Source organism: Wolffia australiana, chromosome 9 (genome assembly GCF_029677425.1).
Source record: "Wolffia australiana isolate 7733 chromosome 9, ASM2967742v1".
NCBI classification, from domain to species: Eukaryota; Viridiplantae; Streptophyta; class Magnoliopsida; order Alismatales; family Araceae; genus Wolffia; species Wolffia australiana.
This window is the reverse complement of record NC_135843.1, coordinates 17548447-17563633: the sequence shown is the minus strand read 5'-3', so window position 1 is coordinate 17563633 and position 15187 is coordinate 17548447. Positions and strand designations below refer to the sequence as shown.

Sequence of the window (15187 nt, the reverse complement as noted above, 5' to 3'; positions counted from 1 at the left end):
ACTTTCATGGATCAGATAAAGAGAGTGTTCTTTTGCGGATGGCGCTACATGATAACGATGATGAGCTGGTGTTCTATCCGGCCCAAGTTGTGGCCTTGGCGACGTCCCACTTTGCTTCTGATAATAAGATTGGAGAAGGCGGCTTTGGAGTTGTCTACAAGGTAAATTATGATTGCCCAATTTCAATTTAAAGCGAATTTATTTCGATTTCCTTCTGACCACTAGACTTTTTAGCAGAAGTCTAAGTTTTCAGTATTTTTTGGGAGAGTAATATCGTGGAAGGCTTTATTTTTATGCTTGTCCATCGCCAGGTTATTTCTGAAAACTATTTTTTTCGGAGGGAACTTTAATTTGGAGTGGTTAATTGGGAAAAAGAAAAATTGTGGAAAGAATGTACAGGGTTTAATAACTTTACAAGGACGTTTTATGTTTATGCTAGTCCATCGCTAAGTTCTTTCTGAAAATTAGTTTTTTTTCAGAGAATTTTGACTTCTTTTGTATTTTTGGGAAATAATTATTTTGGAAAGAATGTAGAAGGTGAAGAAATAGGCCTAGGGCAGTTCAGCGCCAAGTTCTTTCTGATCACTGATCTTTGGTTTTCCCTGTTTATTACTAATCATTGTTTATTTGCTGGAAATAAATAATGTTGTTAGATTTTGTTATGTTAAATGACAGCCCGTGTACTTTTTTAGATTACATCCAAAATGATGTTGATTAGGAAGATAGGAGAAAGGGTAGGTCCAAAGAAGTACTCGTTTCATTCCATTCTATCTGCCTTAAGTAGGGGGATAAGTGATTAGAAAATTACTCAAATTACCCTACTGAGCATTCTAACGTACATCAAAATAAATATCAGGCCCCCACCACATTAGAGAATTAGTTTGGGCCAAAGAAGCCCTCACTCCATTACTGTCTATCCGGCTTAAACAGGCAGATTGGTGGTTAAAAATACCGTATTAAAGACTCACTTTGCATTATTATCCTGTCACCTACCTGACATCAAAATAAATCTCAGGCCCCCGCAGCATCAGAGAACTAGTTTGAGGAAAAGAAACACTCATTTCAATCCAGACTGTTTGGCTTAAACAGGCAGATGGATGGTTACGAAATTCCATAAGATTCCCTGCTAAAGACCCACTTTGCATTCTCACCCTGCCATCTAACTCTGCGAATTTCAGCCCCACTGCCAAGAGCATTACATTGGGCCAAAGAAACACTTGCTACATTGCGTTGTATCTTTCTTTAAAAGGCAGAGAGATGATTTCAAAATTACATACTACACCCTACTGAAGACTAATTGCGCATTCTCACCCTGTCATCTAAACACGCATAAAAATGAATCTCAGGCCTATCTGCCTCTCAAAAACATTAGTTTAGGCCAAAAATGCGCTTGTTTTGTTCAGTTCTATCTTCCTCTAAGGGGAAGATAAGCGGTTGCAAAAGACCCTACTGAAGACTCATTTTGCATTCTCAACCAGTCTTCTAACAAACATCAAAATGAATCTCAGGGGATCTTACCTGATGGACAAGAAGTGGCAGTCAAGAAGCTAACAAACCTCTCAATGGAGGGTCAGCATGAGTTCACCAACGAGGTGAAGTCCCTAGCCAAGCTCAAGCACAAGAATCTCGTCCAGCTCGTTGGATGCTGCATCGATGGCAAAGAGAAAATGCTAATCTACGAGTACATGAAGAACAAAAGCTTGGATGCCTTCATTTTTGGTAATCATGAAAAAAATGATGTGGATCTTTAAAGTCATCAAATTTTACTGTTTTTTTATTCTGCCGTTTAATGGGAGATGGAGACCTGAGGTAAGTCCCCACTGTGGAATTTTACTGAAGGGTTAAGAAAGAGACTAATAGAGAGAAAGATAGCTGGAGCGCCTTTTTCTCTGTAGTCATGATAAAAAACAGTTTTTCTTGGTCCTTCAATCCATCAAATTCCAAAATTTCAACGTTCAATCCTTCAAAGTTCAATCCATGATAAAATACATTTATGATTTTCATGAGTAACTATCATGTTGAAATTCTTTTGGTGGGTTTTATGGGTTTTAGATGAGAAAAGGCGGGTTCTTCTGGGCTGGAGAACGCGGCTTGACATTGTTCTGGGCATTGCTCGTGGGCTAGAGTACCTCCATCACGACTCGGGGTCAAGGATCATTCACAGGGATTTGAAGGCCTGGAACATCCTCCTAGACGAAGCCATGGTGCCCAAGATTTCAGACTTTGGCACGGCCAGAATTTTCAACTCGGACGAGATGCTGGCAAAAACCCGGAAGATCATTGGCACATAGTAAGTAACCTCAACTAAGTTCTCAGTCACAAAAAAATATATCTCTGCTTATGATTATGATAGAGTTCTTTTAAGGGTGGGAAACTAGAGTTCATCACCTCAACAGGCAAGGTCAAGAGAAGGTTTCTTCATGGTCCTCATCATCATCCTATTTTAGCGAATTGGTGATGAATGAGTTATTAATCATCCTAGGACCCTGAATTTGTTGAAAGATGATGAGGGATTACGATGAGTCATCATCTTCTTCATCATTCGTCTGTGGCAAGGACAATGATGATGGATTTGTCCTCTTTACTCTGGTCGTGGATGTGGACAATCACAGGTAGGTGAGGAATCAGAAAATCGTATAGAAAACCTTCATAACCAATTCTTGGATCAAAAAAGGGTATATATACCCCTGAATGTACCAAACCAGGAAGAGGTTAGATCATTTCTCTCTCTTCCTACCTCTTTCAAATTTGGTTCTTGATTATTTTTATGGATCCCTTTTAGGGATCAGGGATTTTTTTGAGATTTTGGTGGCTGATGGTCTTTTCCATTTTTGACATTCATGGATGGCGATCTTTAACAGTGGTTACATGTCTCCTGAATATGCCATCAAGGGGATCATCTCCATGAAGTCTGATGTGTTCAGCTTTGGTGTTCTTACCTTGGAGATTATCAGCGGTATTCGTAACCGTAGTCTCTTTGTCAATGACTTTCGAGAGAACCTGCTATCAAAGGTAAATAGATCAAACACTCTTTGATAATCTCCCCACCACCTCTCTTGCTATGATATTCATCTTTACTATGTCTCGCACAATGATCCCTCGAGTTTTCAGTCTATCTCTATCTATCTATCTATATATATATATATCCGCCTTAAAGTTCTATCTTATCACTTTCTACTAATCCATCTATTGTTCTCTCTCTCTCTCTCTCTCTGCTTTCTCTCTCGATCTGTGTAAGTTTCTATCTAATAACTTTCTCCTAATCCATCTATGGATCTGTTTCAACTAGACTCTCCCTTTCACTTTCCCAACCAGTATCATTCTATCAATGGACCGGTCTTCCTTCATCTCGACTTTCTCTCAGTGTGTCAGTGTATGTATCCATCTAAAATTTTCCATTTTAGTCCCATTGTTTCCCTCTCTCTACCAATCTCTCCTTTTAATCCATCTATTCATCTTTTCAAGTTTCCTGTTCGAGCATGAGCGGGATGAGACACAAGAATAGGACAAAAAATGTTAAACACTTCATTATGAGGATGTGTCATAGATATACAGATACAGAGGTATGTTGTATGTCCATTCATCTCTTGAGATGGCAATGGTCCAATAGTAAGACCAATTTTTTCTCGAGTAAGGTGTAACACATAATAGTCATGTGCTACATGTTAACAGATATATTTCAACCAGACCCTCTGATAAGCGCCCTTTGCGTACATACATGTCAAGGAAAAGGAAGGCCAATAATACTGCACGTGTGGAGTGAACCGCACGTGGTGAATTCGAAAATAAAGGGTGGGAAATAAGCGGCTCTGAAGGTGGCAGGAAGCTGGTATAAATAGAGAAGAAGGGCTGGCCAGAGGGGATCATCTTTTTGGAATCGACTTCAAGAAACGTTTCTGGAGATTCTCCTGCGCCGGGCCGCCGATCCGGCCGTCCCAGATCATCACCACTACCGATCTTCGTTCCGAGATAATAGTCTTTCCCTTAATCCTTTCTCTACTCCTTCCCCCGTAAGGATTTGGCTATTCGATGATCGATCATTGCAATCCTATTGAAAGCTAAGTGCATTTTCGTTGAAGTGGAGTTCTACCTCGGTTAATGCACCTTATTTCCGTAATCTACAGAAGATTATCCTATTCGATTGTTAGGTTGCTTGGCATCCTAACACCCTCCATTTCTCTCTGCTGACCAATCTCTAAATCGTTATCTCTCAATCAACCATTCACCCTTCGTCTAGTGTGCAGCCTCTAGTCTCGTCCTCTGCTTTCTCTCTTTAATGGTGTATGTCTCTATCTGACCAATTTTCTTCAGATCCATCTATTGATGTATTTCAACCAGACCCTCTACTTCTCTCTCCTAACCAGTCTTCCCATATCTTTCCCTCCCTATCAACCACTCCCCCTTCATCTTGCGGTCAGCCTCTTATCTCTTCCACTGCTTTCTCTCTCTCTCTCTCTCTCTCTCTCTCTCTCTCTCTCTCTCTCTCTCTCTCTCTCTCTCTCTCTCTTTCAGTTTATGTCTCAACCTGGTTACATTGCTTCTAATCCATCTATTGTATTTCAACCATACCCAATATTTATCTCTTCCTTCCGGTCTCTGCATCTCTTTCTCTATCAACTACTCTTCATTCACCTATCAGATGGCAAATTCATTTCCTATGCTCCAAATATTCTTTTATTCATCTCTGTGACCTTTTTCCTTCTAATCTTTCAATTCATCTATTTCAACCTGACCCTTTATCTCTCTCTCTAGATTGGACTCTCCATCTGTATGTCTCTATCAACCACTCTTCATTCATCTAGCAGATTAAAAATTATTTTCTTTCTCCTCCAAATTATTGAATTTACATCTTTATATCACTCATATTTATCCAATTTATATTGTAATGACAAGGATCAAAGAGGAATAATGGTCGTTTTCTAACGCATTCTAGACTTGGAGGCTATGGAAGGAAGGCAGCTTTGTGGAACTTCTGGACCAATGTGCACCAGACAAGTGTCCGATTGCCGAAGTGCTCCGATGCATACATGTGGCTATGTTGTGTGTGCAAGAACAAGCTGAGGACAGGCCCACGATGGCCAGCATAGCCATGATGCTTTCTACAGAAACATTCCCACTTCCAAAGCCGAGGCGTCTGGGCTTTGTGATGCTAAGGAATCCCAAAGAAGCATCAGTTTCTGTTTCAAATGACCAACATAAATACACTGGAAATGGAATGACAATCACAGAAATGGTGGGCAGATAGAGAAAATAATATTCCATTTTATGTAAATATAAAGTTAACACATTTTGTAATCAGAGCAGATTTTTTTGTTGTTTAAAAGAGGTGGAAAAACTGAACAGTTTGGGGGGGAAAACAGGATATATCTGTAAGGAACTAGGGTTATGTTTTGTTCATTTTTTAATCCATCTTTTACAATAAGGTGAACTGCATCATTGAAAAACTTTAGAGTGATAAATCAATGCTGGTTAGTTTGATCTATTTTCCCTCGATGATTAAATGAGGAAGAAATGATTAGATTACATCAAAGTCATAGGCTACAACAAGGTGAAAACTAAGAAACCCTTGACAAGGATAATTTTTTTTTTCTTAATTTTACTCTGCTTCCATATAGCATAAAAGCAGACATATCAGAATAAAGCATAATAATATCAAAACATGTGGAGTTGCTTGAAGACTCAAATGTGCATTTGCCCAGATGGAGAAAGTGAGAAAAATTAAGAGAGAAAGAAAAATAAAAAAGGTAAAAGAGTTATATTTATTTATGTTTCCTTTATATTGCTTTATGAATTATCTAAACAAATTTAAGTTAGGTTTACAATGAATTTTGAAGAGCAAATGATATTGATTAGTGGAAGATATTAACGAACTTGAAGAAACATATATGAAATAGATATATCATTGAGATTTGGGGATCTTGGACTTAATTAAAAAATACTTTTATTTGAATTCAGAGTTGAATGTTAGAATAATAATTTAATATTGAGGTTTATAAGAAGTAGTTTAGATTAAATTTGAGAAATTAAGACATAGGCTGAGTGTGAAGGACTTGTATTCAATTCGAGAGACTGACAAATATTGAGATATATTACAACTTCTAAAAATTAATGGATTGATATATTGTAGAGATATAGAGAGAAGTCATTCGAGAAAAATGATAGATGTTGGTAAAAATATTGACTTGGATGTTTTTTGAGTTTGAGTTTGAGGTTGATTCATTTGAGAAAGTGGAGAACTTTTTTCAAAGAAAGGGAACTAGAAATTATAAACTTTCATTGCATGTATTCTCTGATAAAAAAAAATAGAATAGTCTAAAATTCAATGTGAGACTTAAATAAGAGATAAAATTAAAGATACTTGTGTAAGAACAGTATTCAGGGAAAGCCTTGGTGGTTGGGAAAGAGATTGAGAGTGAACTGGAAGCCGTGGAAGCCTAGGTGTAATAAGAAAGGGAGCAGAATCCCAATATCTTAAAGGGCAATATATAATTTGGCTTTTTACAAATTGTATGGGTGCACTAATTCCAAGCTCTAAGGGCTGAATGACTAGATTGTGGAGAAGGGTATAGTGAGAGTGAGTCTCTGACGAAAAAAAACAGTATCCAAGGCAAGAATATATGGGTAAGCCCAAGCCTGTATAAATCCTTGTCTCATTCCATTTCCCCCAACTTAAAACAGCGTCACATATAGGCTTAGTTGGTACATTTTCCCATCCTAATTTAGAAAAATATATTCAACTTAACTCCACAGTATCCAAGGCAAGAATATATGGGTAAGCCCAAGCCTGTATAAATCCTTGTCTCATTCCATTTCCCCCTACTTAAAATAGCGTCACATATAGGGTATACTTGGGTACATTTTCCCATCCTAATTTAGAAAAAATATGCAGAACTTAACTCCACACTCTCCGACAGAAAACTAAGTTTCTAAGGGTAACATCAGCCAGGACAATGCAATGATGATAACTGAGGTCCAAGAACAATGTCCTCAGATCGGCCAGTTTATTACAGAAATTACAAAAGACAGTGCTCAAAACAACTGCAGAGCACTTTATTCATGAATTTTATGTAAATTAGCTTTATTTACAGATCCTCCATTAATACTAATACCTCTCAGATATTAGAAAAAAATAGATTTCAGCCCTTGCCCAAGCCCACTTAATATTCTGAGGAAATGGGCCGGCCCATTATCCAATCTTGGCCTATTAGAAACGGTTTTAACAGCTTTTTTCTTCCTCTGTTTGGTGTGAAGATTGAGGGGGAAGAGAGTCAACAGCGATGGAGAAGGGGCTGGAGCTTGGGTTGGAGTCTCGTCCAATGGCAAAGGCTGGCTGCTTCGGCGCTTGTAGGCTGCCACACTCGCCGCAGAGGAAGGAGACGATGGAGGTCATGGTCGGTCGGTCGGTGGTGAACTCTTGAACGCATAGAAGGCCAACCTGCATACATTTCAGCACCTCAATTTCGCTGAATCTGCTGTCCATGGCCGGATCCAGCAGCTCCAGTCCACGCCCTTCCTCCCAGAGCTGCCATGCCTGAAGAAATTTCCGAGACATTCAGTGTTTTAGGCACAGGATTAGAGATTGATTGCATTTAGGGAACAATAATCCGATCAGATCAGTCTGATCGATGTCGATTATCTGCTTTGAGCGATCTGATGATCAGAAATTTGATGTGATTGACATCGATTGTCTAGATCTTGATCGTGCTCGTGGCCCGATCCAATGGAAACAGCTGTTTTGTTTGCCGATCAGGTTTATGTATTCAGTATAAGATATGATCGATCCATTGGCAGATATCAGCAGAGCGTACATTCTTCCAATGGAGAGGTGATTGATAACTATAGTTTCCCCCCATTTCAAGTGAATTTTACTTCTTAGTGGAGTCCACCGATCATACAATTTGAACTGACCATTGGATCAATGTTCTGGTCAACTCAGGATCAATTATCTTGATCGATCTACCAGGCTCAATCGAGATAGACAATTTTTCTAGCTGGCTCATTTCATCTGATGGGCCCGATCGTGGACTGGACCCATCACTGAATGGCCAGATTGATTGATCAACCCACCACTGGATTCCAATTAGTATCGATCAGATTTTCATCAAACACAAGAGGAAAAAATGATTTTGCTTACATATCCAAGGAGGTTGAGAGAGTTCTTGTATGGGTAGTATCCAGTGCATCTCTTCCCAGTGATGATCTCAAGGACGATCACACCGAAGCTATACACATCTGATTTCTCCGAGAAGATCCCATCCAGCGCGTACTCTGGGGCCATGTAGCCGCTGCCAATTGGGAAAAAAGATTAGATCACAGTGATTTTGAAGAACTAGAGCTCAGATCTTGCTCACTATGTTCCGACAACTCTCTTAGTGTTAGCCTGCGTCTGATTCATGTCAAAGATCCGCGCCAGTCCAAAATCAGAGATCTTGGGGTTCATATCTTTGTCCAGAAGGATGTTGTTCGTCTTTAGATCTCTGTGGATAACACGCATCCTGGAGTGCAGGTGGAGGTAATGAATTCCATCCGCCACTCCCTTGATGATGGCAAAGCGTCTTTCCCAGGTAAGCTCGCCTGATCTCCTTGGATCTGCCACAGGCATTGATAAACATCTCAGATTCAACCTTAGATTATGCACTTTTGATCTTGCCCACAATGATCTCACCAAATATGATGCTGTCCAAGCTCTTGTTCGGCATGAACTCGTAGATCAGAATTCTCTCCTTGCCATGGGCGCACCAGCAGAGGAGGCGGACGAGGTTACGGTGCTGGAGCTTGGCAATAAGAAGCACCTCATTGGCAAACTCCTCTGAGCCCTGCTTTGAAGCTTTGGACAGCCGCTTCACCGCCACCTCCTCCCCGTTCTTCAACTTCCCCTACATCAAGAATCAAGCCATGATCAGCTATAGCTTTTAGCACAGTGGTTGACACCTTGTACCTTGACATGGTATCAGAGCCAAGGTTGTATGTCCAAACCCCAAAAATAACAAACCACATGTTAGGGCCATGGATAGGCCAGCAGGCAGGTGTTGTGTCTAAGTTAAGAAGTTGCACCACCATTATCAGCTACAGCTTTTAACACAGTGGTAGGCAAACTTCTGGGCAGGACATTATCCTGCCCAGAAGCATCCCTAATTAGTACCTTCCAGGTCTTAGGGAGTAGGGACTTTGGGATCGCAGAGATCCATGAGTTGGATGAATTTTTCATCCTATGACCAAAAAAACACATCTTGGCCGGCTTTTAGCAAGCACAGTGGTAGGCTATTGAATCTCAACACCGCAAGATCAAGAATTTAAACAAGGGAGGGCAGCTCAGACCTTGTAGACGGGACCAAAACCGCCTTCCCCCAGCAGGTTCAAGCAAGAGAAGTTCCCCGTGGCAGCTCTCACACACTTGAACTGCACCATGGGCAGCGACCCTTTCTCTCTGGCGAGCTCGCTGGCAAGTATCATCTCCTCTAGTGGCAGGAGATCCGCCCTCTCCCCATCGCCTCCCTTTCTGGATCCAAGCCTGCAGATCAAACAGTAACAGCACACCCCAGAAAGCACCAGCCCCGCAGAAATCCCCACAGCCAACAAGATCTTCACTCTCCTACCACTCTTCCCCGGCGGCGACGACGCCGGAGCCATCCCAATCGGCACGTCGGCGAGCTCGGCGGCGGCGAGCCGGAGGTACAAATCCTGAGACAGCAGAGGGACTTGCACTAAATCCTTCAATTCTGACCCCCAGGTCAAGCACCTAGCTCCAGACATGTTGAAAGTGCTGTAATTCACATGGGAGAACCCTCTGCAAGCACAATTCAAAGAGCAGGACTGTCTGCACTGCCCCATATCCAAGTCCCAAGCCACAGAGTACCCATCAGGCAGCTTCATCCCGCCTATCTTCTTATACCCATCGGACCCATCGCAAGCCAGACGCCGCCTTGGCTCGCACCCACTTGAAAAGTTCCCGTTTTTCCACCCTGTCGCGTCTTTCGGGGAAAACCCGTCGAGGCACCGGCACAACGGCACGCCCCCTGATGGATCACAACTACTGCCACTCCCGCAACGGTTATACCAATCGCAGGGCCGGGCCGGCACCACATTGGTGGCATTCCAAGTCTTGGAACTGCCATCCCAGACAAGAAAGCTATAAGTTCCGTCTATCCCGAGGAGATACCTCACCAGGAGGGCGCTGTCTTCCATGGTGTAATTATAGTAGATCTCGTCGGGGGACACGTGGACGGTCTGGATGTAGCGAGAGCTGACGTCACCGAATTGGACGGATAGGATGGGGATGCCGAGCCACATGGGGCCTCTCCATCGGAGGTCGCGGCCATGGAGGAGGAGGGTCTCGAGCCCGAACCTTGGTTCGAGGGTGAATATGAAGCCATTAGAGGTAAGTTTGGTGGCCTCGCCGGAGGTTTTATTGAGGCGGAGTTTCATGCCGGGGAGGAGGGTGTCGGTGGGGTGGTCGAAGCTCTGCCACGTGGCGGCGGCGCCGCCGCGGCGGAGTACGAGGTTGCCGGAGTTGAGGAGGAAGGCGGCGGCGTCGGGGACGGACACGTGGCTGGACCAAAGGCGGCGCCTTTGGCCGTCTAGAACGGAGAGGGCGCCGTCGGGGGTTAGCGTTAGCGTTCCGTCGGGGTCCGTTAACGGGGAGTCGCGGTTGGCGACCCAGACGGGGGTCTTGGAAGGGATGTGGGTGTAGAAGATAGCGGCGAACCAGGAGGAAGAGGAGGAGGAAGAAGAGGAGGGGAGGAAGCCGAGGGAGAAGACGGCGTTGGGAGAGAGGAGGGTCTGGTTTAGAGAGAGAGAGGCGCCGGGGGGGAGGCGGTCGGAGGCGGAGGAGAGAGGGAGAGGAGAGAGGGAGAGGAGAGAGAGGAGGAGAGAGAAGAGGAGGGGTGACATCGGCGGGGTTTCTCTCTCTAGGAGGCTTGGGTGGGGGGGGGAGGGGTGAGATCGACGGTGTTTCTCTCTCTGGAAGTCTTGGGTGGGGGGGGGGGTATTGTGAATGGTGTTTCTCTCTCTAGAAGGCTTGGGTGGAGGGTACCCTGGACGGTGTTTCTCTCTCTAGGAGGCTTGGGTGGAGGGTACCGTGGACGGTGTTTCTCTCTCTACAAGGCTTGGGTAGAGGGTATTGTGAATGCTGTTTCTCTCTCTAGAAGGCTTGGGTGGGGGATTGGTGGAGTGGGAAGAGCGTTGTGAGAGGAGGAAGAAGGGTAACGTCGACGAAGTTTCTCTCTCTAGAGAGTTGTGAGAGGAGGAAGAAGGTAACGTCGACGATGTTTCTCTCTCTAGATTTCTGGGGTGAAGCAGCAGGAGGAGAGTTGGGAGAGGAGGAAGAAGGGTAACTTCGACGATGTTTCTCTCTCTAGATTTCTGGGGTGAAGCAGCAGGAGGAGAGTTGGGAGAGGAGGAAGAAGGGTAACTTCGACGATGTTTCTCTCTCTAGATTTCTGGGGTGAAGCAGCAGGAGGAGAGTTGGGAGAGGAGGAAGAAGGGTAACTTCGACGATGTTTCTCTCTCTAGAACAGTCGGGTTCCGGCTTGTTGAAGCAGGAGGAGGAGAGCTGGGAGAGGGGGAAGAAGGGTAACGTCGGCTGTGTTTCTCTCTCTAGAAGGCTTGGGTGGGGGGAGGCTGATTGGAGTGGGAGAAGGAGGAGAGTTGTGAGAGGAGGAAGAAGGGTAACCTCGGGGATGTCTCTCTCTCTAGATGTCTTGGTGGAGGCTTCTTGAAGCAGGAGGAAAGTAGTGAGATAAGGAAGGAGGGCAACTTCGACGATATTTCTGTAGAATTCTTGGAGGATTGAAACAGGAGGAGAGTTGGAGAGGAGGAAGGGTAACTTCGAAGGTATTTCTCTCTCTAGAATTCTTGGAGGATTGAAGCAGGACGAGAGGTGGAGAGGAGGGGGTACCAGCGACGGTGTTTCTCTCTCTAGAACTCTTGGAGGATTGAGGCAAGAGAGGAGAGTTGGAGAGGAGGAAGATGGGTAACAACGCCGGTGTTTCTCTCTCTAGAAATTTTTGGGGGATTGAGGCTAGAGGAGGAGAGTTGGAGATGAGGAAGAAGGGTAACACCGGCGGTGTTTCTCTCTCTAGAATTCTTTGGTGGAGGCTTGTCAAAGCAGGAGGAGAGATGTGGGAGGAAGGGGAGTTTTGACTGCGGATGTGAAAGGAAGAGAGGCTTGTGGAAATTTAGTGAAAAACTTTCTTTTCTTTTCTTATCTGTCAGCCACTCAGCCTCGGACCTCTTCAGTTCGATATTTAATGATCGGTCAGTATCTATCTCTCGCTCTCTCTCCGTCTCTCTCCAATTCTCTAGCTTTTTCTCTCTCTTCATCACCCTCTCTCTACCTCTCAATCTCTAAATCACCCTCTCTCTCTAATCTCTCTCAACCTCTAAACCTCTCTCTCTACCTCTCAATCTCTAAATCACCCTCCCTCTCTACTCTCTCCCACCCTCTCCCCCTCCCTCTCAATCTCTAAATCACCCTCTCTCTCTAATCTCTCTCAACCTCTAAACCTCTCTCTCTACCTCTCAATCTCTAAATCACCCTCTCTCAATCTCTAAATCACCCTCTCTCTCTAATCTCTCTCAACCTCTAAACCTCTCTCTCAATCTCTAAATCACCCTCTCTCTCTAATCTCTCTCAACCTCTAAACCTCTCTCTCTACCTCTCAATCTCTAAATCACCCTCTCTCAACCTCTCTCAATCTCTAAATCACCCTCTCTCTCTAATCTCTCTCAACCTCTAAACCTCTCTCTCAATCTCTAAATCACCCTCTCTCTCTAATCTCTCTCAACCTCTAAACCTCTCTCTCTAATCTCTCTCAATCTCTAAATCACCCTCTCTCTCTCTCTAATCTCTCTCACCCTCTAAACCTCTCTCTCTACCTCTCAATCTCTAAATCACCCTCTCTCAATCTCTAAATCACCCTCTCTCTCTAATCTCTCTCAACCTCTAAACCTCTCTCTCTAATCTCTCTCAATCTCTAAATCACCCTCTCTCAACCTCTCTCAATCTCTAAATCACCCTCTCTCTCTAATCTCTCTCAACCTCTAAACCTCTCTCTCTAATCTCTCTCAATCTCTAAATCACCCTCTCTCTCTAATCTCTCTCAATCTCTAAATCACCCTCTCTCTCTAATCTCTCTCAACCTCTAAACCTCTCTCTCTCTAATCTCTCTCAATCTCTAAATCATCCTCTTTAATCTCTCTCTCTATCTCTCTCAATCTCTGAATCACCCTCTCTCTAATCTCTCTCTCAATCTCTATCACTTTCTCTCTCTATCTCTTCATGTGTCTGTGTATGCCTCTCTCTCACTTCGTACATCTCTATCTTCCTCTCTCTCGTGTTTCTTATCTTCCGATTTCTACAAGTATCTGCGAATGTCTCTCTCTCTCTCTCTCTCTCTCTCTCTCTCTCTCTCTCTCTCTCTCTCTCTCTCTCTCTCTCTCTCTCTGGCTCTCTCTCTCTCGCTCGCTCGCTCCATTTATGTGTTTCCGCGTGTCGGTCTCCTCTATCTTCATTTGTCGCCGTTTCTCTTTAACGTCCTATTTTTATTGTTTATTTTTCTCCTCGCCCTCTATCTCTCTCTCTGTATTTCTCTCTCTATCTCTCCACCTGTCTATCTCTATCTCTGTATCTCGCTCTATCTCTCTATCTCTCTATCTCTGTATCTCGCTCTATCTCTCTATCTCTCTATCTCTGTATCTCGCTCTATCTCTCTATCTCTCTATCTCTTTATCTCTCTCTATCTGTCTATCTCTATATCTCTCTCTATCTGTCTATCTCTCTATCTCTCTCTATCTCTCTATCTCTCTCTATCTGTCTATCTCTCTCTATCTATATATATCTCTCTATCTCTCTCTCCATCTCTTATCTCTCTTTCTCAATTTATCTCTCTATCTCTCTCTCACTCTCTTCCTGTGTTTCCATTTCTCTCAACCGCTCTCTGTCAATGTAAATTTTTCTCCGCTCACGCTTAAGATTTGTTTCAATGTATCTGTCTCTCCTTTCTCTCTCTTTCCAATGCTCTATCTGAACCTCATGTTTGTATCTCCGCATCTCTCTCTCCCCTAAAATACTCTAATAAGAATCATTTAAACAATACAAAAGTGATGAAATAATAGTTTAAAAGTGATGCACGGTGATAAGGTTAACTCCCTCTAAACGATTCTATTCATATCCACCTAAAATAGGCTTGTTTGTCCCTTTCTCCTTCCTTTGGACTGGTGCATTATCTTTTTTTATCTTGTTTCTGCTGGAGTACAGAGTCAAAAATTGAATTACGAGGGGGAAAAATCTTTATTGAAAGGAACCATCTTTCTCTCTCTAGCTTTTTCGTGGATTCCATGGTCTGTTTTTTAGTGGCAGATGAAGAAGACTTCTGAGACTGATGTTGACTGCAGGAGACAAGTGGGAGGAAAAGTCATGTGGAGGAGGAAATTTCATGCTGATGTCACCATGGGACCCCAGAGATGTCGTTTAGCATGGCATTAATGGGTTATCTGGCACAATTCACAAACCCTCTCTGTATTTATCTTTCTTTTCCTCTCTCTCTCTCTCTCCCTCTCTATCTATCTTATTTCGTCTACTATATCTCTCTTGATCCATCTTTATGTATCCTTCTCTCTCTCATTATCTATGTTTCGTCTACTATAACTCGATTAATCCATCTTTCTGTATCCTTATCTCTCTCTCTCTCTCGTTATCTATGTTTCGTCTACTATAACTCGATTAATCCATCTTTCTGTATCCTTCTCTCTCTCATTATCTATGGTTCGTCTACTATAACTCAATTAATCCATCTTTTGTATCCTTCTCTCTCTCTCTCATTATCTATGTTTCGTCTACTATAACTCAATTAATCCATCTTTTGTATCCTTCTCTCTCTCTCTCATTATCTATGTTTCGTCTACTATAACTCGATTAATCCATCATTCTGTATCACTCTCTCTCTCTATCTATGTTTTTTCTATTATATCTCTATCGATCCATCATTCTGTATCATTCTCTCTCTATCTATCTATGTTTTTTCTACTATATCTCTATTAATCCATCTTTCTGTGTCCTTATCTCTCTCTATCTATCTTTTTTCAACTATATCTCTACTAATCCTTTCTGTATCCTTCTATCTCGATCTACGTTTGTTATAAAATATCTCCACTAATCCATCTTTATGTATCCTTCTCTCTCTGTCTA

At 43.0% G+C, this 15187-nt stretch overlaps 2 protein-coding genes and 1 long non-coding RNA gene across 3 annotated transcripts in view; 2 read left to right on the top strand and 1 right to left on the bottom strand.

The window, feature by feature from the left end:
* Positions 1 to 5342, top strand: part of LOC144707427 (receptor-like serine/threonine-protein kinase SD1-8) — an 8547-nt gene extending 3205 nt beyond the window's left edge. The window contains exons 3-7 of the mRNA XM_078580524.1: positions 16 to 161; positions 1509 to 1719; positions 2053 to 2290; positions 2862 to 3012; positions 4934 to 5342. Coding sequence (XP_078436650.1) covers positions 16 to 161; positions 1509 to 1719; positions 2053 to 2290; positions 2862 to 3012; positions 4934 to 5245 — 1058 coding nt within the window. The 3' untranslated portion in view covers positions 5246 to 5342. The remainder of the gene's footprint in view (positions 1 to 15; positions 162 to 1508; positions 1720 to 2052; positions 2291 to 2861; positions 3013 to 4933) is intronic.
* A 1614-nt stretch (positions 5343 to 6956) lies between these two features.
* Positions 6957 to 12090, bottom strand: LOC144707457 (receptor-like serine/threonine-protein kinase SD1-7). Its single transcript, XM_078580567.1, has 5 exons — positions 9319 to 12090; positions 8666 to 8876; positions 8352 to 8589; positions 8135 to 8285; positions 6957 to 7531 (listed from the first exon to the last, which is right to left on the bottom strand). Exons 1-5 carry the CDS (start codon positions 10888 to 10890, stop codon positions 7217 to 7219), a joined length of 2487 nt encoding a protein of 828 aa, XP_078436693.1. The 5' UTR covers positions 10891 to 12090; the 3' UTR covers positions 6957 to 7216.
* Positions 12091 to 12116: 26 nt separating this feature from the next.
* On the top strand, positions 12117 to 14678 carry LOC144707462 (uncharacterized). The gene is made up of 2 exons (XR_013582475.1): positions 12117 to 12255; positions 14395 to 14678. It is a non-coding gene; the product is annotated as an uncharacterized LOC144707462 (long non-coding RNA).
* Positions 14679 to 15187: the final 509 nt, after the last annotated feature.